The sequence below is a fragment of the Anomaloglossus baeobatrachus genome, chromosome 3 (genome assembly GCF_048569485.1).
Source record: "Anomaloglossus baeobatrachus isolate aAnoBae1 chromosome 3, aAnoBae1.hap1, whole genome shotgun sequence".
Taxonomy (NCBI): domain Eukaryota; kingdom Metazoa; phylum Chordata; class Amphibia; order Anura; family Aromobatidae; genus Anomaloglossus; species Anomaloglossus baeobatrachus.
The window spans coordinates 80,463,966-80,490,565 of record NC_134355.1 but is presented as its reverse complement, the minus strand read 5'-3'; the positions used below and the strand labels follow the sequence as shown (position 1 = coordinate 80,490,565).

Genomic DNA, 26,600 nt, shown 5'->3' with positions numbered 1-26,600 from the left:
ACTATTTCAATAGACTTTTTAGACTCTTGATGGCAAATACAAGACTGTGTTGATCCCAGACACCAGAGGAGCCAACAGGCGGAGTGTCAGAATCTGCAATCTGAACAGAGTCCAATGCCGCCATGACAGTCAACACAGTTTGGTACAGGAGAAGTAGCCATACAGATTGGATACCTCTGCAGGAAATCATTACGGGTGCCTTCCCACGATCAATGTTTGCTGTGTTTTGGACGCAGCATGCTTCAGCTGTGTTCAAAATGCTGCATTGTATAGGGCAAGCATAGTGGATGGGATTTCTTGAAATCCCGTGCCCACTATGCTTGTTTTTCCCGCAGCGGACACTGACCTGCGGTGCATCTTCCTAGACCGCAACATGTCAATTGTTTGCTATGGAATCGCATGCGTCCTCCGTAGGGAGAACACAAGCAGGAGACCGTAGCGCCCCAAACCCTGATCGTGGGTACAAGCAGCTGCGTTCACCTGGGGAGGAGACGTGTGGCCCCGCAGATCAGGGCCCGCTGTGTCCAGAATGCAGTGAGTCCTGATCATGAGCACATACCCTAACAGAATCTGTCAAATTCAGATATTGTTAATGGCTCCATCCCTGGGTCCTTTTAATGTGCGTTGTTGACTTACTATAGCATTTTATTGCCATTACACTTTTTAATGCAACAAATCTTGCCACGTGGTGTCGTATATCCACTGTATGTCTGTATCTTCATCTTTCTTCCTACCTGTCTGTCTAAGCAGTTGTAGTAATGGACGTTCAGCATATATAGGCTTATTTTTGAGAACCTAATATGTGAATCCTCTCGGTGTTTTTGATAAACCGCCGCACAGGAATCCCCTTGTATCCACGTGCCCGTGTGAGTCCATGGAATGCCGTCCAGATCATTTCCTATTGGCCGTCTGTATTTTTCCAGATGTTTTCACCGTCTGCATAAACTCGCTGCTGATGATTTAGGGCGCAGAGAAACACTGTATTCAGTTCTGAGACATCCACAGAGGACGAGGGAGGAAATATTGGGAGAAAATGTCTCTGGTTGTTTATTTTGTGGTCTTATTCTTATGTCTTGGATTTATGGATAAAGAGGCAAATGGAGCTTTTATGCAGAAGTTGGCAAAGAAGAAACTTTGTGCTGACGACGAATGTGTTTGTAAGTCTGCCAAGAACGTAAATTTTAATGTATTTTTTTCCTAAATTATGTTACTAGGGCTTTATATTCTCCGAGATCGGTAATCTCTTGACAAAACTTTTGTGGTTTTACCAGACCTTCTTTTTTTTTCTTCTAAAATTGGATATTTTTAATTTCTTAGTTTTAACTTTAATATCTATGAGATTATTTTCTTTCTAATTTTTCCTGTTCAAAGTACAAAATAAAAAATAAATCACATTTCTAATGTCTTATAATGTCATTCTGTCCGGATGTTTGGATTAAGATTACCATGTGGTGTATATATGTGTACAGTGTGGCCCTAAGAGCCTATTGAACTTTATTACTTTCCATTATTTCACTACATTAATTATTTACTTTTCTTTACACAGAATGTACTACAGATATTACTTATTGCCAGGGGGATTTTTCACTTTAGCCTTGTTTCCGCTGCTCCAATACAGATTTATGTACATAGCGAAGGGGGAACAAACTTTGAATATTAATTAAGCCTGAGCAAACTTTCTGGCCAGTTTTAGGTCACGGAAAGAAATTCTCTGAAAGCTTCTTATATTTTATGTCTTTTAGATGCTATATCCTTTGGGAAGGCGTTGGACGATTACAATGCTCCAGACTGCAGATTTATAAACATCAAGAGGGACGAGCTGGTCTATGTCTACACTAAGCTAGTGAAGGAAGGCGAAGATGCAGGAGAGTTTTGGTCTGGAAGTGTAAGATTAGATTAGATTCTATTTATATGGATCTTAAAGTCTTTGGGTTGTAGATTTCTATAAGTACTGTATGTGTAAGGGCTTATTCAGATGTTTGATTTCCCATACCAGAAAAACATCTGGATCAGACCTGACTGCGATATTGTAGAGGCTTCAACTAGCACCTTAGTCTACGTCCACTCCGGGTCCACCCACCGCCCAATACCCGGAACGCCTTCCACAAACGACAGACAATCATTTTGGATTAATATGGCCAAATCGTCCTTTATTATAATATATAATAAATAAACATAAAAGTTGAGGAGGTTCTTGGAACTTCAAAACCTGGCGGAAACCATTAATTACTGAAACCATCCAACATTGCCCCAAAGCAACCAACAGTCAACATAGAAACCACTATTGCCGGAAAACATTACACACATCACCGACTTCCAGGGACCCCACCTTGAAAAGCCCCAAATCCTCCAGGCAATTAACCAAGATCTAATCCAAAATGGGAGGTTACCATCCACCAGATGTACCACCCCTCAACCACAATTTTGCCACCAACTCCAAGAACCCCTTCTTCCTCACAACATCAAAATGACCTGTTAAACTTCCCAAATTTTTTTTTATTTTTATATTATCTATTTCCATCCCCATTCATCAGGGAGAGAGGACGGGACCTTCAGCATTGGTGCCTATGTGTTGATTGCAGGCCACCCCTTCTTCCTCACCTTATATATTCTCATATAAATCTCCTGACCACACCCCTCTAAATTACCTCCCATTAAACTCTTGACTCCAAGCACTGACCAGCTTGCTCTGCTTTAACCCATTGTTTGCCCTCCAAAGCTGAGCACGGGTCACTCCGCCCATGGCTCTGCTTAGGGCTCCGTTATTCCTTTAATCAAAGCTGACCAGAGTGTGGTCTGAATGTCATCAGTTTTTCTCATACGTGGAGAAAAAAAAATAGGTTCTTCATTTTCTTTCTGACAATTGGTGAAAACTGGACCACTCTTGGATGTCATCCAGGAGTGGTCTGAATTTTTCACAGACCCTTTGACTTACATTGCCGACCCTCAGATCAAAATCAGACATATCTCCACGATCTTCTGAGAAAAATCATGGACATGTGAATGGCCCCATAGAAAATCACATGTACGAGTGTTATCCGAGAAAACCACATACACACGTGGTCAAAATTGTTGGTACCCCTCGTTTAATGAAAGAAAACTTCACAATGGTCACAGAAATAACCTGAATCTGACAAAAGTAATAATAAATAAAACAATTCTATGAAAATGAACAAATGAAAGTCAGACATTGCTGCTTTTCAGCTTCCACAGAATGTTTAAAAAAATAAAACTCATGAAACAGGCCTGGACAAAAATATCCTTCTCCTTTACTTAATATTTGGTCGTACAACCTTTTGAGGCAATCACTGCAATCAAACGATTCCTGTTACTGTCAATGAGACTTCTGCATGTCTTGACAGGTATTTTGGCCACTCCTCAAGAGCAAACTGCTCCAGTTGTCTGGTGTTTTAAAGGTTGCCTTTTCCAGACGGTATGTTTCAGCTCTTTCCAAAGATGCACAATAGGATTTAGGTCAGGGCTCATAGAAAACCACTTCAGAATAGTCCAATATTTTCCTCTTAGCCATTCTTGGGTGTTTTTAGCTGTGCATTTTGGGTCATTATCCTGTTGCAAGACTCATGACCTGCGACTGAGACCAAGCTTTGTGACGCTGGGCAGCACATTTCTCTCTAGAATCCCCTGATAGTCTTGAGATTTCATTGTACCCTGCACAGATTCAAGACACCCTGTGCCAGATGCAGCAAAGCAGCCCCAGAACATAACAGAGCCTCCTTCATGTTTCACAATAGGGACAGTGTTCTTTTCTTGATATGCTTCATGTTTCTGTCTGTGAACATAGAGCCTTGCCAAAAAGTCCCACTTTTGTCTCAGCTGTCCATAGGACATTCTCGGGAAGCTTTGTAGTTTGTCAACATGTTTTTTTGGCAAATTCCAGTCTGTTTTTTTATGATTTTTTTCAACAATGGTGTCCTCCTTGGTCGTCTCCCATGAAATCCACTTTGGCTCAAACAATGACGGATGGTGCGATCTGACACTGATGTTCCTTGAGCTTGAAGTTCATCTTTAATCTCTTTAGAAGTTTTTCTGGGCTCTTTTGTTACCGTTTGTATTATTCGTCTCTTTGACTTGTCATCAATTTTCCTCCTGCGGCCACGTCCAGGGAGGTTGGCTACAGTCCCATGGATCTTACATTTTTGAATAATATGTGCAACTGCAGTCACAGGAACACCAAGCTGCTTTGAGATGGTCTTATAACTTTTACCTTTACCATGCTTGTCTATAATTTTCTTTCTAATCTCCTGAGACAACTGTTTCCTTCGCTTCCTTTGGTCCATGTTGAGTGTGGTACACACCATGTCACCAAACAGACACACCATGTCACAGTGAGTATCTGTAGCCCTATATACAGGCTCACTGACTGATTACAAGATTGTAGACAATTGTGATGTTAATTCGTGGACACACCTTGATTTAACATATCCCTTTTGTCATATCATTTCTGTCGAGGCCTATTTCATGAGCTTTATTTTTTTTTTTAAATTCTGTAGAAGCATGGTTGAAAAGCAATGTCTGACTTTAATTTGTTCATGTTCATAAATATTTCATTTATTATTACTTTTGTCAGATTCAAGTTATTTCTGTGACCATTGTGGGTTTTTCTTTCATGAAACAAGGGGTTCCAACAATTTTGACCCCCGTGTGTATAGCATCTGTAGGAGACTATTGGATATTCTGAATTCACATTGCATTTGTGCACTCCGTTCCATTTGCACGTCAGTGTACATGTTAACACTTTCACAGGTTCACATTGACCAGATGGAGGCCATATGGTGTTCTTTTTACCTTCATCTGGCTGGTGTTTATCTGCATAGTTTTTTTTTAACAGTTTAGGAGAATGCAGACGATACAGTCAGACACGGCAAAAAGGTATATCATGGTTTTACATTTTTTTAAATGCAGTCCTTTTGTGAAAGGATACTAATGCATCCATCAAGACTGTGTCCTCTGTTGGATGTACATTAATATGTGTTTGTCAATGACAATATTCTTGTAGTATAATATCTGTATGGCTATCTTCACAATAAGACTTAACTGAAAATGTGTCCCACCTTTGTGATAACCAATAGTAGTTGCTTAAAGAGTATCTGTAATTTCAGGTAACTTCAAAATAAGCTGCTGTCAGTGTGTACATGATAAATAATACATCTGGCCATTTTATGCCATTTGTCCTAACTTTTCATCAGCTTCCCCTCTGCAGATACGATTTTTAGTTTCCAGTTGACTCTGAGCTAGTGAGATGAAACTAGCTGCATTGATGTCTCCGATACACAGAAATATTGAGATTTCTGCTCTTCTTTTTCTATGTAGCATATGTTCAGAAGCAGAAACAGTATAGAAGACATTATACAGCAGCATGGAAGACAATATACAGCAATATTGAGCTGTGTGCCTGTGCATCCGGCACTGTACTGAGGTATAAAAGTAGTTTGAAGCACAGCACAAGACCTTGTGTGTCTTACTGTGTTGAGCTCTTCTCACTCCTTCTTGCCCTTTCCATAAGGTATAACAGGAGATGTATCCTGACTCCTCACTGAGTAGACAGTCCTTTTTTTGACTAAGGGTACTTTCACACTTGTGTTGGGTTGAATCCGCTGGGTCCATTGCTGCGTCGTTTTGACGCATCCGTTATTTTTGTGTTGTCAACGGATGCAACGGGTCCGTTATTTCACAGGAATCCGTTAGGTGATGCCTGTAAAATAACGGACCGTTGCATCCGTTTGGCGTCCGTTAGGCGTCCGTCTAACGGAATCCGTCGGCTCTGTTTTATTTCTTTTTTTATTTTTTTTCATTCTGGGCATGCTCAGTATAAATTAGCGGAATCCAGCAGCGCATTCCGTTGTTAAGCACTTAGCAACGGAATCCGCTACCATAGGGAACCATTATAAATTTTAACGGAACCAACGGAATCCGTTGGTTGGCGTCATTTTGACACAAGCAAATAACGTTACATTCAGCGTTGCTTCCGCTCGGCGGAAGCAACGGAGCATCGGCCAACGGAAGCAACGCAGGTACTTTTGGCACAATCCGTCATCAATGCAAGTCTATGGGAAACAACGGAATCCGTTAACGGATTCCGCTGTTTCCCAAGACAGCGGATTGCGCCAAAAAAAAACAACGCAAGTGTGAAAGTACCCTAAGATGGTTTTGAGCTTTTTTTAGGGTGGACGATGAGTTCAGGAGGTAAGGGGAAAAAGTGAATGATTCATAATTGGAGGAAAAAATAGATTTTTCTTTGGGCGAGAAGATGCCTCATCATCTATCAGCTTTCCCCTAACTTACGCCTGCACAATGCACATCTTTTTTATCTACTATGCAGCTTATTGAATTGTGGATTCTGGTTATTATTACTATGACATTTTAACAGCAATTTCAGCCCTCGGGTATTCATAAATGGATTTTTCCTAGCTTGTTTGTGGTCTTCACTTGGTGTAGAACAGATTTGTCCCTGCACACTGCCATGTAAGAGAATTTAAAGGGAACCAAACATCAGGATTTTGGTATATAAGGTAAAGCCAGTGCAGTACTGGCACTATCAGGCATAGTCTGTACATACCATTAGTGGGCAGCTCGGATGTTTAGGCTGTGAAATCCAAGTTTATAAAGTTTGAAAATTCATCCACTTTTTGAATGACGTGTGCACCTCTCTAGATAATATTCGGGCGGGTTATGCACATGATTCCCGCCCCCCCCACCCCACCTGTTCCTCCCTCTCTCTGGCTGTATGTAAATTTCTCTATTCAGAAACACGGCGTCTGTGTTGGTGCCTGCGCATAGCGCTTATCTCCGGCGCCATGTTTCTGAAGCCCTCAGTACCTAGTATTGTGCATGAGAGGGCGGCACATGCGCCCTCTTTTCTTCAGATCTCGTTGTGACTGCGGGAGCGCGCGCGATCACACCAGGACTGGAGAACAGCTGATCTTACCGATTAGCTGCAGCAGACGATATCGTAGCATACGTCTGCTGCAGCTAATCGGCATAAGATCAGTTGTTCTCCAGTCCTGTTGTGACCGCGCGCGCTCCCGTGGTCACAACGAGGTCTGAAGAAGTGAGGGCGCATGCGCTGCCCTCTCATGTGACTCGCCCACCCCAGGGCTATGGGACACCCGGTGCCGGGCCGGACTAGTCCGGTGGTAGTCAGTGGTGGCTGGGCCCGGCTCCGTGGCCCTGGTGGGTGTCAGTAGAATTTGTGGCTTGCTTGTTAATGGTTGTGTTCGTGACGCCACCTATGGTATGCGGCTAATAAGCCGCCGCTGCTGTGTGAGGCCTCCGGGATGATGTTATGGCAGCAATGGTAGTACTGCTCCCCACAGGTGGAGCAATGCCCGGGGCACAGTTGGTGCTTGTGAATGTCTATGCAGATGAAATAACTGAGGCAACTTCAAGGGTGCAGTTCCAGTTCTTTACTCACAGTTCTTGTCAGGGCAGCAGGACCCTTGGACCGCTGGAACCTCTGTCAGGGACCTCCGCCTTCTGGGTGATTCAGAGTGTGAAATCCGGTACCCTTCTCTTAGTGTCTCCTTCTCTGCTGTCTTCGCTAGCCTTGCCTTAGTTAGGATGGACCTGGCTTGGCCTCCACTACAGCCTCCAGGCTGGGGGGTCACCTGTCGGCTGATTTCCCCTTTTCTGGACGTCTGCTATGGGTTCTGGCCCTGGGAGCTTACAACGTCCCTGGGCCTCGGTTTTTACTGTTTGGAGATTGTCTTTGCACTCCTCCAGTCTCTAGGGACCATCCCCTGTCGCAGCTTAATCACTCCACCGATGTTCATGTGGAACAGGCCACCGCAGCCTGCAACTACCCGTGGCGCCTCTAGGCCCTCTCTTCGGTACCTAACAAGGACTGCTCGTAGTACCTACAGGACTACCCGCGGCCCTGCGACCCTTTCTTTCTTCCTTTTCTTTCTCCTTGCCTGCCTCCAGCAGGCCTCCTCCTCCCTCCTTTCTCTCGTTCTTCTCCTCCAACTACATGCTCACTCTTCACTCTCTCACTCCCCGAGGTAACTGACTAACCTTGACCTTCCTATCTCTGTCTGCTCTCTGATGGCTCCTCCCACCTCCCCAGTTGCTAAGCTGTAACCTATGGGAGCAGGGATGGGTCTTACGGCCCCTCCCAGCATGCAGCATGGGAGGGGTGCCTGCCACTTTCCCTGGTCCTGTGTGTCCCTAGCAATGAGTGTAGTGTGGATTTACCAGGGGACCGGAGTTCACCCTCTTCCTCTCCCAGAATGGGGCATCACACCGCTGATGGGGTGTAATGACCTGTGGCGACGGAAGCCTCAGGGGCGCCACACTCCCCCACAGCAAATCCCAGCACGTCCTCGGGCTGAAAAACAACAAAAACAAGTGGGAGAACTGCAAAACATTTTTGGTATGCAATAACATAAAACAGTAAAACATTTCTTCCCTTTATGGGAGGCACATATCATAAACGTTGCGAACTTCTTATAAAGAAAACTCTAAGTGTGCACTTCCAGTCCATTGCACGGTTCGGGCAAATCCCCCATAATTCTGGTAGGGGGCACAACGGGTGCAACTAATTACATTTTTGGCTACTACAAGTCCAGTAGCCCGGCAGTTCGTTTCTTTCAATCAAACAAAATGACATAATCAACCAGCCATTAAGTCCAATGGCCTGGTTACATAAGACATATGAACAACATACCAGCCACTAAGTCCAGTGGCCTGGTAGGACATAACACATACACTTCCACCGGGGCCCACATTCCAGTTCAGTGGCCCGGTAGCACATAACATGGGGGGTGACGTCTTAAAAAAGCATCAGGGGCAGTACAGTAGGAAAGGGTGTCATCTTCGAAAAGAATCAGGGGCAAAACACGAGGGACTTCTTCAAAAAGAACGAGGGGCTATGTACAGTTCGGCAGCTCTTCATCTTCCTTACTCTCGAGGGTAGATATCAGGGTCCCACTCCGGCATGGCTCCTGGCAGCAGGTACGCCGACGAGATCATCGTCTGGGTCCCCTGGGCACTGGTCCCTGACCTTCTGCGCTGTCCCGCAGCCTGGATTGGAGTGGGGCTGCCTGTAGGCGTTGCACGGCGCTGCTGCAGAGGGCTGCTTGTCTGCAGGGGGCTGTTGCTGTGGTCTCTAGGGCCCTGCTTTGGCCGGGCACCCTGAATCACACACGCCATGGAGATCCTGGTCTGCGTCTCCTGGGTAACTGTTGTAGGCCCGCTGCAATGTTCTGCGGCCTGGGTCTGTCTGGAGGGAGGGCTGCGGCTGCTGCTAACAGGGGAATCGCTGCGAGATGGCATGGCGCGGCGCCACTCCGGTTCCTCCGGGGCCGCTTCTTCCTGCACAATGTGCACATGCAGCGCATACCACCCGCGGTCCCCCATCAGCCGGGCATACTCAACCACATCACCCGGCTTGGCATCGCGCCCTGGGTGGCCTCTGGGCAGGTGCTCCTCAATGTCTCTCCGGGCCACAAACACATCCTTGCCCAGGCCGGGCTCCCGGATGAAGCCCCAGCCGCCTTTTTGCTGGAAATCAACTACGGTGCCCCATCTTACTGGGCACTCGGTCCCCTTCAGGGCCTTTCTGACCTCTTCCTTGGAGGCCAGATTGGCGACTTCTCGGGCCCTTCGTTTCTCCTCCCGGAGTTCCCGCTCCCGCTGGTACTAGACCACCAGCCTCCGGCACGTCATCTCGTTGGCCAGGGGAGTTTCCTTGGGGAGCAGCGGCCGCTGCAGTCCCCTGGTGTCTATGGGCGCTGTGTCCCAGTTCGCTCCCGGGGATGCCATTCCCGGGAGGCTCACAGGGGGACTCGGCAGGGGGCCCACTAGTTGTTCAAGATGCACCCCACCCCAGGCTCCGTCTGCGGGGGTCTCAGGCAGGCCTCCGGTGCCCCACCGGGCATCCGCGGGGTGGGCCAGGAAGGCCAGGGGGTCGGTGAAGGGGCTAAGCGGGGGCGTGTGGCGGGACCCTGGGTCCGGACTGGACGGGGTGTCTGGTTGCTCACCCTGCACTTGCTCCGCGGCGTCCATCCACCATTCCAGATCCTCCGGCACCCTTGGTGTCTCTCTCGGCCGGTCCGCCTCCACCTCCATGCTGCTCAGCCTCCGGGCCAGAACTCTTATTTCTTCCTGGAGCAGGTCCAGCTTGCGATCCTCTCTGCCGGTCCCTGGTGCACCTCTTTGCAGCTCCTCCGTCATGCTTCCGACCTGGGGAATGCTGCCTGGAACACTGCTCGAGTGCTCGACCACGCCACTCGGCTGCTCCCTTTCCCTTCTCGGAGGCGGGGCCGGGGGCTGCACTAGCATCTGGCGCCAGACTGGCGCCCAGCCCATCACGACCGGCATTACTCCGTTTGCGATCAGGTACATTGTCTTTATCTGCTGATCTGGCATTTAGACTCTCTCTGCCAGCCAGCTTATCTAGTCGCCACTTCTTCCGTTTTCTATGGCGGACACCGCTTTGCGCGCTTTTCTTGGACAAGGGGGCGGGGCTTCTCTTCGCGCCCTTTCTTCTTACACGCCCCCCTTCTTCCCGTTCTCAGCAGCGCTAATGGCGGCGGTTTCTCAGTAAAGTACACAGTCTGTCACACGGTTCTCCAGGCGCACAGTACCCGGTTAGACCGGGCACGAAATCCTGTTCGTGACGCCAAAAGTTGGCTCGCCCACCCCAGGGCTATGGGACACCCGGTGCCGGGCCGGACTAGTCCGGTGGTAGTCAGTGGTGGCTGGGCCCGGCTCCGTGGCCCTGGTGGGTGTCAGTAGAATTTGTGGCTTGCTTGTTAATGGTTGTGTTCGTGACGCCACCTGTGGTATGCGGCTAATAAGCCGCCGCTGCTGTGTGAGGCCTCCGGGATGATGTTATGGCAGCAATGGTAGTACTGCTCCCCACAGGTGGAGCAATGCCCGGGGCACAGTTGGTGCTTGTGAATGTCTATGCAGATGAAATAACTGAGGCAACTTCAAGGGTGCAGTTCCAGTTCTTTACTCACAGTTCTTGTCAGGGCAGCAGGACCCTTGGACCGCTGGAACCTCTGTCAGGGACCTCCGCCTTCTGGGTGATTCAGAGTGTGAAATCCGGTACCCTTCTCTTAGTGTCTCCTTCTCTGCTGTCTTCGCTAGCCTTGCCTTAGTTAGGATGGACCTGGCTTGGCCTCCACTACAGCCTCCAGGCTGGGGGGTCACCTGTCGGCTGATTTCCCCTTTTCTGGACGTCTGCTATGGGTTCTGGCCCTGGGAGCTTACAACGTCCCTGGGCCTCGGTTTTTACTGTTTGGAGATTGTCTTTGCACTCCTCCAGTCTCTAGGGACCGTCCCCTGTTGCAGCTTAATCACTCCACCGATGTTCATGTGGAACAGGCCACCACAGCCTGCAACTACCCGTGGCGCCTCTAGGCCCTCTCTTCGGTACCTAACAAGGACTGCTCGTGGTACCTACAGGACTACCCGCGGCCCTGCGACCCTTTCTTTCTTCCTTTTCTTTCTCCTCCTTGCCTGCCTCCAGCAGGCCTCCTCCTCCCTCCTTTCTCTCGTTCTTCTCCTCCAACTACATGCTCACTCTTCACTCTCTCACTCCCCGAGGTAACTGACTAACCTTGACCTTCCTATCTCTGTCTGCTCTCTGATGGCTCCTCCCACCTCCCCAGTTGCTAAGCTGTAACCTATGGGAGCAGGGATGGGTCTTACGGCCCCTCCCAGCATGCAGCATGGGAGGGGTGCCTGCCACTTTCCCTGGTCCTGTGTGTCCCTAGCAATGAGTGTAGTGTGGATTTACCAGGGGACCGGAGTTCACGTTCTTCCTCTCCCAGAATGGGGCATCACACCGCTGATGGGGTGTAATGACCTGTGGCAACGGAAGCCTCAGGGGCGCCACACATGCACAATACTAGGTACTGCGGGCTTCAGAAACACGGCGCCGGAGATAAGCGCTATGTACAGGCGCCAACTCCGACGCCGTGTTTCTGAATAGAGAAATTTACATACAGCCAGAGAGAGGGAGCAACATGCGGCAGGGGGCGGGAATCATGTGCATAACCCGCCCGGATATTATCTGGAGAGGTGCACACGTCAATCAAAAAGTGGATGAATTTTCAAACTTTATAAACTTGGATTTCACAGCCTAAACATCCGAGCTGCCCACTAATGGTATGTACAGACTGTGCCTGATAGTGCCAGTACTGCACTGGCTCTACCTTATATACCAAAATCCTGATGTTTGGTTCCCTTTAAGTGAGAACCAAATTAATTTGAGAAACGTTTTTAGTTTACACCATTGTCTCCTCATTTGCTTATATTTATTAATGTTTTTTCAACCTGTACCTTGACAGCATTGATCCAGTATTGGAGAACAAAAAAAATGCTTTTAAAATAACAACCTAATTTAAGCAATAATTAATTTTCTGTTGACACATTCCCTTTAAATAGACTTTGATTTTATAATTGTATCTTATCTCTAATAGGTGTATACTGAGCACTACAGGGATCAGATAGGACAAATTGGTTATTTTCCAAGCAGTCTTATCACGGAGTTGAATGTCTACCAGGATGAGCTTCAAGAATTTCCCACAATGGTAAGATATCTTGGGGCTTCTGTGCGCGATCAAACCAGAGAGTTGTCTAGGATCTCAGAACAGCAAGGGGGCTGCTGAATCCAAAAAATGGCAGCTGAAGCCAATTATGTGTATATTGTTTCTGCGACTTCATTTCAAGTATTAATAAAAGAATAAAACCAGTATTTTTAACTATAAAGGTACTTACTAAGAGTGTCATGCCTATGCAACAGCATCGGTTGCAGACCTATCAAATATAAATAAAAGCAGCATACATTATTAAATAGATCACTTGCACCTGGGGAGACTGGTGTACTTACCTCAAAAATCCATATCGAAATGGCTGTATACTCCTGATGTTGAAATTAGCAATTTATTAATACAGTTCAGATGAGTAGTTTTTATAGTAGGTTTATATGGCCATTTTGACAGAATTCTTCAAGGGAAGTACAATGGCCTCATCAGAGAGAAACCCATACAGTTTGTATTGGGAAATCTGTTTACAGGTTCGCTATAAGGTGAGACTTTACTGGTTTCGTTTCAGTGTGGCAATTACTAATATTTTTACTTTCTAAATCACCATGTCACTACTTTTTACTTGGTTTTATGACCCATGTTTGCATGTGCTTGCATCATGTGTGTGATGGCCTGATATGCTCTCGGGGGGATCTGGGATCAGAAGGTCACAGCATATAGTTGATCGCAGATCCTCTTTAATGCTCGCTCATTGTTTATCCTGAGATGGAGCTTATTTAATTACATCCGGTGCCGAAGGGGTTAAGTTTCCTTTGAAATCTGCTGAAATCTAACAGGTAGTTATAATCTTAGCTGCAGTCTTTCCCTTCTGCTCTAAATATCCACTCCTTACTCCTCACTATGCCAGGTATAGTTTAATTTATGTTGTCCACTTTAAAGGAGCCTGTCTCTAGGGAAGCTGAGGTGTCGCTTCTGTTGCAGCTGAGAAGTTCCTGCTGGAGAAGTAGTGGAGTGTTATTTGTTGTATCTTTCCCCACCTTTTTGTCTTTTTGTCTTACCTTCTTTGTTTTGTTTTATTGCAGTAGCGAGACTAGCATCTCGCTGACCTGACCTTCACTAGTCAGGGTGAGTTCAAGGCCAGCGAGGGCCTAGGCACGTGACGACGCACGGGGGAAGGACCTTTCTAGGAACGTTAGAGAGTGCAGGGATCAGCCACAGGTGATTGTTAGGAGGTGGCCTTTTTCCTAGCGCCAGGGTTTTTCACTGTATTGTTCCCCCGATTTTCCCTTTGTGTTATATCGCTCGCTCGTCCTCTCGCTCCCAGCGTGACAGTTTCCTCTGCGTACTCTGGTTTCTTCCTACATAAATATATATTAATAATGAATTTAGATTGTGAGCCCCTAATGGAGACAGTGATGATCTCTGTAAAGTGCTACAAAATATGATGGCGCTATATAAGCACGAATAGTAAATAAAAAAAAATAAATATGTGATGCCCTAGACTATTCAGGTCGTCACAGGGTACAGCACGCTCTTTCTCTTCAGTGCAGGATTCAAACCCCCATGGTTCTGGGTCTCCATCCTGCAGTACTGCCTCCACCAGCATTCAAAAATCCTAGATACATCTTGCACCACACCTGTCAGGCACACCAGTGGGCTGCTTAAGCTGGACTGGGGGTCAGGCACAGAGGTGGGACGTGTCAAGTGAGTTGAGTAGGAACCCTCAAGCTGTGAGGAGCTCTGAGGAAGCTGGCAGTTGTAGCTCCCAGGGGAGAAGCAGACTAGGTCGCAGATGGTGGTCTGGACCTAGAGGAGTCAGACCCCCAGTCGCAGGGGATTGAGGCTAGATGCCTGGCACGTGTCTTGGAGGACAGTCAGCAGCCTGGGCCTAATCACCAGTCCGGGACTGAAGACACGACGAGGTACACCTACCCTAGGTAGGGGAGAAGCTTCAGGCGACCCGGCAATTAACCTGTGGAGGACAGGGCCTTTATGGACTGTTCACACAAAGCTGAGAGATCGGGGGCACTAGCGCAACAAGTGGGATAGGGCTTTCCAAACAAGCGGCCCACTGAAATCCCGAGCGTGAGCTCCTGAGAGCAGGCTCTTTCACTTAGCCATAGTGGGGAGCGGGGCCCGGAAAGCTCCAAGCTGACGGGCCACAAAGGACACTTTAAATTCTGTGCCAGGAGGCAGGTCACGGACCACCAGGCAGTGCTGCAGGGGACGGGACCCAAACAAGCTCCCACAAGAGGGCAGCGGCACCCAGAGACTTGGTTTACCCTGTTATCAGCGTCTGCTTTATTGCTGAGTGAGTACCTGATTAACCCCTGCAATCAGCGAGCCTGCGCTCCCCCTGCACGGCACCCTGCATCACCATCCAGAGTCCCGGGGTCTTTCCCTACCCGTGGAGGATAACATCATCTTGCTGCCCCACTCCATCACCCCGGGTACTCCCAACGGCAGTGGCGGTACTCCCAATTACCGTACACCATGGGTGGCATCACGAACTATATCTCCCCTGTAAATACACCCTTCTTCATTTGCGTTTGGCCCTTAGCCATGAGCAATCACCCCCGAATCTGAGCGGTTCGACCGCTGCAGGGGTGGCACAAATATATAATTGAATAGGGATACCAAATATAATAATTGAAGTAGAAAGTTTAATCTGTATTTAAACTATGCTTAATAGTAAAGATGGGCAGATCGATTTGTGGGATTTGGGTAGGTACATCTACCAAATCTGTTGTCTTTGGCCACTGGACAAGAGGTGCAAATCTTTTACTTTCAGGATTAATCAGGGGGGCTTTTGATTTGCCGGGCTGGTGCAACATCATCTGAGCAACATGCTGCAATGATGATTTTGTGCCAGCACTGGCGAAGGCTATATGCACATGCTGTGTTTTTTGTCGTGGTTTTTTTCGTGCAGTTTTGTTGTCAGAAAGTTCTCACTTTGAGCTCATGTTTGACTTCCCAGTAAATTCTATGAGAATTCATATTTGCTGTGCGCACGATGCAGTTTTTTTTTTAAATTTTTGGGTGTTTGTGTTTATTTACTTTCACTTACAGATTAGTGATGGGGGTGTCTCATAGACCCCTGCCATCACTAATCTATGGCTTAGTAGCAGCTGTGGGCTGTTATTAACTCTTTATTACCTCAATTGCCACCACACCAGGGCAATGGGAAGAGACAGGTCCAGTGCCAGAATTGGCCCATCTTATTGTTGCGCTACTTCTGAGGCGATTGTGGGCTGCTATTGTTAGCCTGGAAAGGGCCAAATAATGATGGCCCTTCCCACCCTAATAGTATCAGCCTTCAGTTGTCTGCAGTATCTTGGCTGGTTTTAAAAAAATCACGGGACCCCATGTTATTTCTTTTTTTTTTTTTTAAATAAATCAAATAATTAAAAAAAAAAAAAAGCGTGAGATCCCCTCTATTTTTCATAACCAGCTAAAATACAGTACACAGCTGAGGGTTGCAGCCTGCAGCTGCTGCTGTTTCTGTACTGGATATGAAAAATGGGGGGGACCCCACGTCATTTGTTTACCCCCCAAAAATAAAAAGAAACAGCTGGACAAGATAGTGATTGCTCTATCTATCGAGCTACTCTATTATTTCTTTCTATTCTGCTCTTTCTTATTATCTATTCTATATGTTCTTTCTATCTATTCTATATGTTCTATCTATTCTTACTATCTATTTTTGCTATCTATATATCTGTCTATTATCCTATCCTATCATATTTTGTTTCTCCTTTAAAAAACGCATTAAGGCTTCTTTCACACATCATTGATTCTGGTACGTATGTGCTGGTTTTTATACGTACCAGATTAACGGACATGCGTGTCCGTGTGCTCCCCATGGAGTCATGTCTGTTTTTTTCTGGCATCACTGATGTCCCAAGGACCACACTCTGGTGTGATCCGTGAAACACATACCAGAAAAACACGTACATTTAAAATAAAAAGCTTTTCATACTCACCTTCTCCATTGCTGCTGTGTTCAGCCTCTGCTGCCTCCTCCTTCCAGCCTGGCTGCTTATTCTCATGCATATTAATTTTTGCATAGAGCAGCCGACCCGGAAGTAGCTGCAGTGGAGGTCAGCAGCGACAGGAAACACAGCAGAGTTCAGCACCACGGACAGCAGCAGCGGGGACAGGTCAGTATGCATTCATGCGCTATCATGGATGACTGACACAGATACCACATGGATAACCCACGTGTGCCGTGACTCACGGCACACAGAGGGACATATGCATTTTTTACACGTCAGTGAAAAACAGCCGTGATTTTCACTGATGTGTGAAACAGGCCTAACAAAAACACACCATCATTACAAGTGTTTTTTTTCTACATTTCCAGGCTCTCTGTGACAAGGTGCAGTTTTGGTTGCAGTTTGGATGCAGTTAAAACTGCAGCGTGTGCATATAGCCTAAAGAAAACCCTGACCGGGGATTCCAGAATGTTAAAGATTTCCCAGCCTCCTTTCAATAGCAGAGACTACGGACATGGCTGATGGACCGAAATCCTGAGAATCGATCTGTCCATCTCTAGAATACCAAACATTGTAAACCTTGATTATTTTGTCTTTTGCATATTTATACATTTACATAAAATTATCAAAAACAAAAGTTTAGAAACGATGTTTATTTCTCATAAAAAGTCTCATCAGATTACTTTCATCTCAACAATCCTAATAGTAAAGGCAAATCACTCTGTAAATTGAACAAATACAAAATTTGAGCAGAATGAACAGTTGCTTATTTGGGTCTTTTTTATTGCACAAGTGAAAAGTGGAAAAACAGCAGGATTTGGCAGCTTTACTTACATCTCCTAGTTCTAGACAGATGGATAACGGAATGTATGTACAATAATGTTTTATGTATTCCTCCACACATCTCCAAGGAATTTTTATCTTTACTGAAAAACTGGTTACATAAACACAAGGACTGTATGAGATTTATGAGTAGGACTTCTTACTTACCTGCTTGCTTAGACCTGCACAAAGTCCATAAATAAATTCTCTTTAATATTCATCTTGAGGCTGATAGTTTATGACTTTGTAATGTTTTGGAGTATACTTGGACTTTACATCTAAGAAGAGAATGTAGAAACTGTGTTATCTTTCACCACTTTCTTCACGCAGGATTTCTGTCTTTCCATGATGTAATTGAGATGAATGTTTTCTCTTCTTCGCTTCGTCTTTTCTTTGCTCTGCTCAAAACTGGAAAATATATACAATACTGAGCAAAAGTTTTACACAAGTGTGGAAAAGCGCTGCAAAGTGAGAATACTTTCAAAAATAGTTTTTCTGAAGGAACATAATAGTGACGTTATTCCCAACATCTTTGAGAACTAACCACAGATCTTCTGTGGATGTAGATTTTCCCAATTCCTTTTTGTGTTCCATGTAATCTCATACAGACTCAATGATGTTGAGATCAGGGCTTTGTAGTATGTTTGTTACTGTTGTCGTGCTGCAGAATAAATTTGCCAATCAGATGCATCCCTGATGGTCCTTTATGATGAATAAGTATTTGCCTGTAATTTATAGCATTGAGGACAGTTATGCTCGCCGGGCGAGCAGAGATGTTAGTGAGCCCATTGGGTCGCAACACACAGAAAATCCAGAGGAGCTGGACTACGGACCTGAGCCTGGTCTTCTCCGGAGCCCTTAAAGGTGGAGGTTTTATGCTGCAGGTATTGGACCGGGTGCCACTCAGGAAGACTGATGTTGCGTCAATTGGCCCCAGGGGTAGGGGAGCGACAGTCTCTGACAATAGGTTGTGGCAGCAGATGTCGAGAATCCGCCCAGGATGGATGGATGGACGGATTCAGCAGCAGTGGCATAAATACATGTAAGGATGGGTATCGTGTAAGTTGGCTGGAGTGGACACTTACGGCAGCATGGGACGATACTTCGTTGCAGCAGGTATCGTGGTAGTGGCCAGGGTAGCGGCTCACAGCAGCAGGTAGGGATATGGCAGCAGCACTCTGTAATGCAAACAGGTATCAGCAAACAGAACTAGCACAATGTATTAGCGGCAACAACACAGTGCTAGGGGACCTGTAAACTAGCAATATATTAGACTTGTTGCGCAGGCACCACTGAAAGGGCAGAGGTGCTTTAAATACCTACAGCCTCCCAGCTGACCTGGGAGGTACATCTGGGTTAGAAGGACACTGGTCTTTAAGAAAGGGGGTGCCTGTCAGGAGTTGAGACGATCCGTGAGGCTGTAGCATGGGACAGGGATGGGACCACTGTTGCAGGATGCCTAGACAGGGGAGGGGAGCAAGAAAGTGCGAGGATGCCAGCATGGGCATTACAAGGACAAGGAAAATCTGAATACAGTGAAGAATCCCTGGATAGCTAAGATATAACTTTTATTAGTTCGATAAAAAAGGGATATAGAAAAATTATACCCCAATGACAAACAAAATTAATGATACAATATCAAAATCAAAAAACAACAAACATATCTTACATGTGGTGAGGCTTCCAGGACCTCTCATCACCCACACAAGATGCCCTATACTGTCCTCTACCTGTCAATGGAGGTTTGATACCCTAAGGCTGGAAATACATCTATGCGAGTAAAATCGGTCCGACTGGGCTGAAAAAAACTCGACTGATTTTAGTTCACGTTAGGTCCGAGTGTAACGCAAGTGCGATGCTTTTTTTTTTTTTATTTAATGACTTGCCTAGCGTGTGTAATGCGTGTGTAATGCGTAGGGGATCCGTTTTTACTATGTCATCTGCCATTCAGCTCTGCTACATGGCCGCTGACAGCAGACACAGCCATGTAGCAGAGCTGAATGACAGATGACAGCAGACACAGACAGAGCCGTACGATCAGAATGAACTCGGGTGAACTTCACCCGACTTCATTGTCATGCCGCGGCTCTGTGTCGCATCCTGATTAGCGGTCACCCGTGATGGACTCACCGGTGACCGCTAATCCCTTGAGTGACTGAATTAAGCAGCGCGATTTGCGCTGCTGTCACTCAGGTTACACGCAGCTAGCTATATTCTCCCCCCGTGACCGCAACTCACCTGTGATTTCATCGCTGTCACTCGGGCGACTTGCTGTCACTGTTGGAGGATCCAGCGGTGGCCGTAAGTTACCTGAGTGACATCATCAGCTGATCGCGATACTCACCTCAGTTGCTGTGTGGAGCTGACAGGAGCGGCGGTGTCTTCTGCAGCTCCTGTCACCTTCATGTAGCAGAGCTGGAAGCGACGCGGGACCTCCGTGGATTACGTTGGACAAGGATGGGTTATTTGGGGACTTAATAAAGTGGTGAACGAGGGTCTTTGTTTTATTTTATTATTTCAAATAAAGGATTTTTTAACTCTGTGTGTTATTAACTTTAATTTACAGGTTAATCATTGGGGGTGTCTGCAATGATTAATCTAGGACTTATTGGCAGCTATGGGCTGTCATTAACTCCTTATTACCCCGTTTGCCAACACACCAGGGCAAATCGGGATGAGCCGGGTACTGTCCCTGAACAGTCGCATCTAATGGATGCGGGAATTCTGGACGGCTGCTGGCTGATATTGTTAGGCTGGGGGGCTCCCCATAACATGAAGCTCCCCATCCTGAGAATACCAGCCTTCAGCTGTATGGCTTTATCTGGCTGGTATTAAAATTGGGGGGGACCGCATGCCGGTTTTTTTATTTATTTATTTTTTTTAAATGCACAACATAGACACGCCCACTGGCTGCTGTGATTGGTTGCAGTGAGACAGCTGTCACTCATTGTGGGGGCGTGTCTTACTGCAACCAATCATAGGCGCCGGTGGGCGTGGAAAGCAGGGAATACGAGATTGAATAATGACCGGCCGGGTTTTTCAAAAGAGGAGAAGCCGCCAGAGCAGTGTGAACGCCGTGCAGCGCCGCGCCGGTGATTGGGGATCGGTGAGTATGAGAGAGGGGGCAGAGGGATAGACCGACATGGACAGAGAGAGAGGGACAGAGATAGTGACCGACCGACAGACCGACCGACAGACCGATCGACAGGGAGAGAATAGAGACCGAGAGGGAGAGACCGACTGACAGAGAATAGAGATTGACAGACATTGTGACACATCAATCGTTTCCAGTGTTTTAGGAAACATGCGAGAAATGTATTTAGAAAATCGGATGTCACTAGGATGGTGTGACATCCGATTTTTTACACACTCCCATAGACTTGCATTGGAGAGACTTGACAAGAAACTCGCAAAAAAGCAGCATGCTGCGATTTTTTTCTCAGCCCGATTTGGACTGAGAAAAAAATCGCAAATGCGAGCTAAATCATTCACTAACATGTGTCCGATTCCAATGCGAGTTTTTCTCGCATTGCTCTACTGCGAGAAACTCGCAAGTGAGAATCCACCCTAAAGGGTAGTGGTGCACCCGTTCTTTGATGGCTGGCCCTGATTGACCCTACACCTCCCTAACCAAAATAAATTGATAAAATGGGTAGACTAGGATCCTTAATATGTAACCAAAAAGGATAACGTTCTATCAGGGAACAGCATAGACAGGTACATGGATGTACAAAGGATTACCATATGCAAAATTGAAAAAATCCGCCATACCCCTAATTATCCTCACATTAGTAACCTTATGATAGGAAAATTAGAGTTAATAACATTGCAGAAACCATTGTTGATTTTTTAAAATTACGTCATAAAACGTTTTCCTCCCGTGCAAGAAGATAGCAAACGTGAGTCTGTTTTGTTTTTTTGCTGGGCATTTGACCTGGCCTAGAATAAAAGAAGTCCATTTTGGCCTAAGGATGAGCCACTTGTTTTCAAAGCTGATTTTCAACCGTCATATTGTCTTTGCTGAGGCCTTGGGGAGTGGAATCATAAAAATATCCCTAAGATTACTGACTTAAAAGTATGTCCTCTGTAAGGTCTCCAGATAAGGTTTCTTTACTGCAAGGGTTAAAAATCTTGCTTTGTGCTGTAGATTTGATTGCATTATAATGAAATGTAACATTTATAAAATAATAGCATAACAATTTATATTTAGTTTATTATCATTTTTTTAGATTTAAGACAAAAAGGTTATCAGACCCTAGCCCTAAGGCTGCGGCTACACGGTCATTAATGTGAGCCAGTCGCATGACACTCAGCTCCCGCTCTGCTGGAGTGTAAGCAGAGTGTCCTGCGACTGTCACGCAACTGTGCTGCGATCCTAGTGTGACGCCCTGGCCTATCAGGTCGTCACAGGGTATTGTGCAATCTGCCCTTCTGCACGGTATCCACCCTCCTTGGTTACGGGTCTTGGTCCTTTGGTGTTGCTAACAGCTTAGCTAATCAAAATCCTAGAAACACTTTACACTGTACCCACCAGACACACCATTGGGGGGCCTGAAGGGAATAGGGCCGCCCATATGGGGGGGGTTGGTAGGGGAAAGTGAGAAAGTGACAGAGAAGTGAAACAGTAGTGGAAGGAGAGGGAAGTGAAGTGACTCTCGAGAGGAGAGGTCACAAGGGGAGCTGGGCTCCTGAGTACTAGGTGGCAGACGTTGGTCTGGGCCTGGTAGGAGCTGGAACCACGGTCGCAGGGGATCGTGTCAAGGGGCACGGACTACCGAGGAGGGCAGCCGGCGGTCTTGAGCCATTTCCAGGTAGGGGCCAGGGCACGACGGGGTACATGGACCCTAGGCCGGGAAGTAGCTTCACGCGTCCCGGTAATTTACCCGACAGGGGTTAAGACTTCAAGTGTCATTCCCAACCCGCTCCAAAATCGGGGTACTAGCTCACCGATGGGATAGGTCTCTCCCAATACAGTCCAAAGAAATCCTATGCGTGAACCCTGAGAGCAAGCTCACTCCATTAGGGATACGGGTGAGCGAGACCCGAAGAGTTTTATGCTTAAGGGTCTAACTAGACAAAAGAGGTGCCAAGGAAAGGGCCACAGACTAACAGCAACACCAAGGGCACGGACCCAAGCATGCTCCCTACAAGCTGCAGTGGTGCTCAGAATTCTGGTTTTACAAGCTGTCGGTGTTGTTATTCCTGGACACTGTTATTCAGTACACTGAAAAGCCCCTCTTCCTATTCCCAACGGCAACCCCAAACACCAACTACACCAACGGGCCTCGGGGCACAAACCCCCTACTCACGGAGGGGTTAACACATCCTGCTGCTACAACATCGCCACCCGGGCTCCCGCTCTCACCAACAGCAGCGGTGGTACTACACATTACCACGCACTGGGGGTGGCGTCACGAACTCCTAACTCCCCTGTATATACCCCCTTCTTTAAATTCGAGTGTCCGCACAGACCCCTCGAGCCACTGCGGCTCCGGATCCAAGCGGCTCGGCCGCTGGCACGGGGGCGGTACACTAGCACAGCCACAGAGGACAGAGAGGGATTAATCTCACCATCTTCTCCATGTCATGCGAGTGCAGTGATATGTTCCTCTCGCACCCATAGACTTGTATGGGTGCGAGTGAAAACTAATCAGATTCCACCCGCAGCATGATGCAATTGTTTTCTTGGTCTGATTAGGGCTGAGAAAAAAAAATCGCTCATGGGAGCGGCTCATAGAGTAACATGGGTCCAGGTGGAATGCGATTTTTAGTTTTATGGCATTCCACTTGCTCCATTTTTCTCGCCATGTGTGTTCAGCCTAAATCTAATTCTAAGGCCACATGCACACGTTGAGTTTTTATTCCCTAGGCCCCTGACGAATCACACTTGTGTCTTGGTATTGTATTAAGACTTTCTAGTAACTTTTTTAGTTGGTCTGTGCACAGTTCCTGTTGACAGTCTCCAGGCTGTCTCTTGGTCATCTGTGGTTTCCAGTCCTTGAGTTACTTATCTGCAGTCTCCAGTAACCCTTCTGTCTGTCCGTGGTCTCCAGGACCCTTTAAGACTTTTAGTTTGCCTCTATGTATCTGCCTGTGGCTGACAGGATGCCTTTGAGACATTCACTGTGCTTCTATATGTTCACTTGCGGCTTCCTGGATACTTGGCCTTTAGTTTGCCTCCAGTAACTCTGTTTCCTGCATGCAACACCCACCTGCTGCACTGATGTCTGTGGCCTATGTGCCTATGTTTCCTCCTCTTCTTCCAAGAGCCATAACTTTTTTTATTTTTCCATCAGTATAGCAACATAAGGGCTTGTTTTTTACGGGACGAGTTGTACTTTTGAATGACACCATTCAGTCTGCCCCATATTGTACTGAAAAACAAGAAAAAAAATCAGAATTTTGTAAATAAAAAAATAAAATAAAAATAATAATAATTGTGCTTTTGTCACTATTTTCCGAGACCCGTAATATTCTCTTTTTTTGGGATCTGCAGCTCAGTGACGGCTAATTTTTTTGCTTTTTGAGTTGACATTCTTAACCCCTTCACGACCGGCCGATTTTTCGCTTTCCGTTGTTTTTTTTTTGCTATTCTTCTTCTGAGAGACGTAACTTTTTTTTTTTGGTCAATATGGTCATGTGAGGGCTCATTATTTGCGGAACAAGCTGTACTTTTAAATGAAACCATTAGTTTTACCATATATTGTACTGGAAAACGTCAAAAAAATTCCAAATGCAGAAAAATTGAGATATTTTATTCACTGTGTTCACTATATGGTAAAACTGATGTGTGGGTGTGATGTCTCAGGTCAGTGCGAGTTCATAGACACCAAACATGTATAGGTTTACTTTTATATAAGTGGTTAAAAAAAAAAATCGGAAATTTGTCTAAAAAAAGTGGCGCACATTTTACTCCATATTCCGTGACCCGTAGTGTTCTCATTTTTCGGGATCTATGGCTCAGTGACGGCTTATTTTTTGGGTCTGGAGTTGACGTTTTTAACTGTACCATTTTTGCACAGATGCTACGTTTTGATTGCCTGTTATTGCATTTTGCGCAAAAGTTGTGGCGACAAAAAAAGTCATTTTGGCGTTTGAAATTGTTTTGTCGCTACGCCGCTTACTGATCAGATTAATTGATTTTATATTTTGATAGACCGAGCATTTCTGAACGTGGCGATACCAAATGTGTGTACATTTTTTAATCTTTTAACCCTTTAATTTTCAATGGGGCGAAAGGGGGTGATTTGAACTTTAGTTTTTTGGTTTTTTTTAAATTTTTTTTTTTTTTTTTACTTTTTCTTTTATTTTACTAGTCCCCCTAGGGGGCTATAGCGATCAACAATCCGATCGCTCTGCCCTATCTGCTGATCACAGCTATACAGCTGTAAACAGCAGATATACTCACTTTCTCATTCACTCAGCTCCGGGACGAGTGAAACTGAAAGTAATTCATGGCTGGTACAGGAGTCATCACATAACCCTGTGCTACACGTGATTACGTCACGTGACTTTTGGTATCGGGCGGTAAGTAAAAGTTTACCGCAATCGCGATTATAATGGCGCTGTCACATATTAACAGCTTCCATTTAAGGGGTTAAACGGCATGAGCAGACAACGATTCTGCTCGTGCCTAGCAGGCACACATCTCAGGCTGAGATGTGCACCGATCGCGGCAAGCTGCTGCCGGCAGACCGCGGGCAGTAACACTATGACCGCTAGGACGTAATATTACTGCCCGCGATCGTTAAGGGGTTAATTCTACCACCTTTGTATAGATGAGATGTTTTTATTGCCTGTTATTGCATTTTAATGCAATGTTGCGGAGACCATAAAACTGTAATTCTGTCGTTTTGATTTTGTTTTCTTGATATGCCATGTACCAATCAGATAAATTGATTTCATATTTTCATAGATCAGGCATTTATGAACACGTTGTACCAAATATGTAATACCAAATATGTGTATTTTTTATTTTCATTTGAATTTTTATTTTTTTAATTGTCTCATATTTTTTTTTTTTTTTTTACTTTTTTTATTGATTTTACTAGTTTTACTGGGGAGCGTTATGCCTGTACTCTGAGGCATTTACAGAAAGTGAGTCATGGCAGCGACAGGGGTCATCATCTGACCCCATGCTGCCATTCTAAGCCATTTGGGGCCCGTGATCGTGTCATGGGGCCGCCAATGGCGACAGGGAACAGTATAATCCTTGCCGGAGTGCATTGGATCTTGCTGTCATAATTTGACAGCGCAAACTTAAGCGGGTTTTACACGCTGCAATATCGTTAATTAATTATCGTCGAGGTCACGTCGTTAGTGACGTACATCCGGCGTCATTAACGATATCGCAGTGTGTGACATGTTCGAGTGATCTTAAACAATCGCAAAAGCGGGCAAAATTGTTTGCCGTGTAGAGGTCGTCCTGAAACAAAAAATCGTTTTCTGCATGTTAGCGATGTTGTTTGTCGTTCCTGTGGCAGCACACATCGCGATGTGTGACACCGCAGGAGCGACGAACATCTCCTTACCTGCCTCCACCGCCAATGAGGAAGGAAGGAGGTGGGCGGGATGTTTACGTCCCGCTCATCTCCGCCCCTCCGCTTCTATTGGCCGCCTGCCGTGTGACGTCGCTGTGATGCCGCACGACCCGCCCCCTTAGAAAGGAGGCGGATCGCCAGCCAGAGCGACGTCGCAGGACAGGTAAGTGCATGTGACGGGGGTAAGCGAGGTTATGTCGCACAACCGACGGGGGCGGGTACGATCGCTTGCGATGTTGCTAGCGAGATCGCAGCGTGTAAAGCCCACTTAAGGGGTTAACAGGCGCGGGGGGATCTCTGAAAAAGAAAATCTATAACATCAAAACCTCACAAAATACTTTCCTTAGGAATGTAGATGTTCCGCAGCATTTCTGCATCTAAAAAGCAGCTCTTGACATTTATTGTGTCTCTTCTACAGGCCATCGACTTCTACTGTGACTAAAATGGAGAGCAATGAGAGAAGACATATGAAGCTACTGCAGTACTACATCCAGATGATATTGCATACCTGTAACTACTTTTCTCTCTGTGTCGCTTCTTGTCTTATCTATCACTTCATGTAAATCTATAAAAATAAACTATCGTAGATTCGTATACTCAATGCTGAATTTTTACAATTATTTTTTTTTTAAATGAATCCTCTAACTTTACTCGCTGGGAGGAGAGCTCCAGTTTCCTCCATATTATACCAGCTCTGCCATTATTTCATCATTTCTAATCATACATTG

At 46.1% G+C, this 26,600-nt stretch overlaps 1 protein-coding gene across 1 annotated transcript; it reads left to right on the top strand.

Moving 5' to 3' along the window:
* The first annotated feature begins 959 nt into the window (after positions 1-959).
* On the top strand, positions 960-26,473 carry OTOR (otoraplin). Its single transcript, XM_075338059.1, has 4 exons — positions 960-1,157; positions 1,743-1,885; positions 12,450-12,560; positions 26,291-26,473. The coding sequence occupies exons 1-4, from the start codon at positions 1,034-1,036 to the stop codon at positions 26,312-26,314; spliced, it is 402 nt and encodes a 133-aa protein (XP_075194174.1). The 5' UTR covers positions 960-1,033; the 3' UTR covers positions 26,315-26,473.
* The last annotated feature ends 127 nt before the right edge of the window (positions 26,474-26,600 follow it).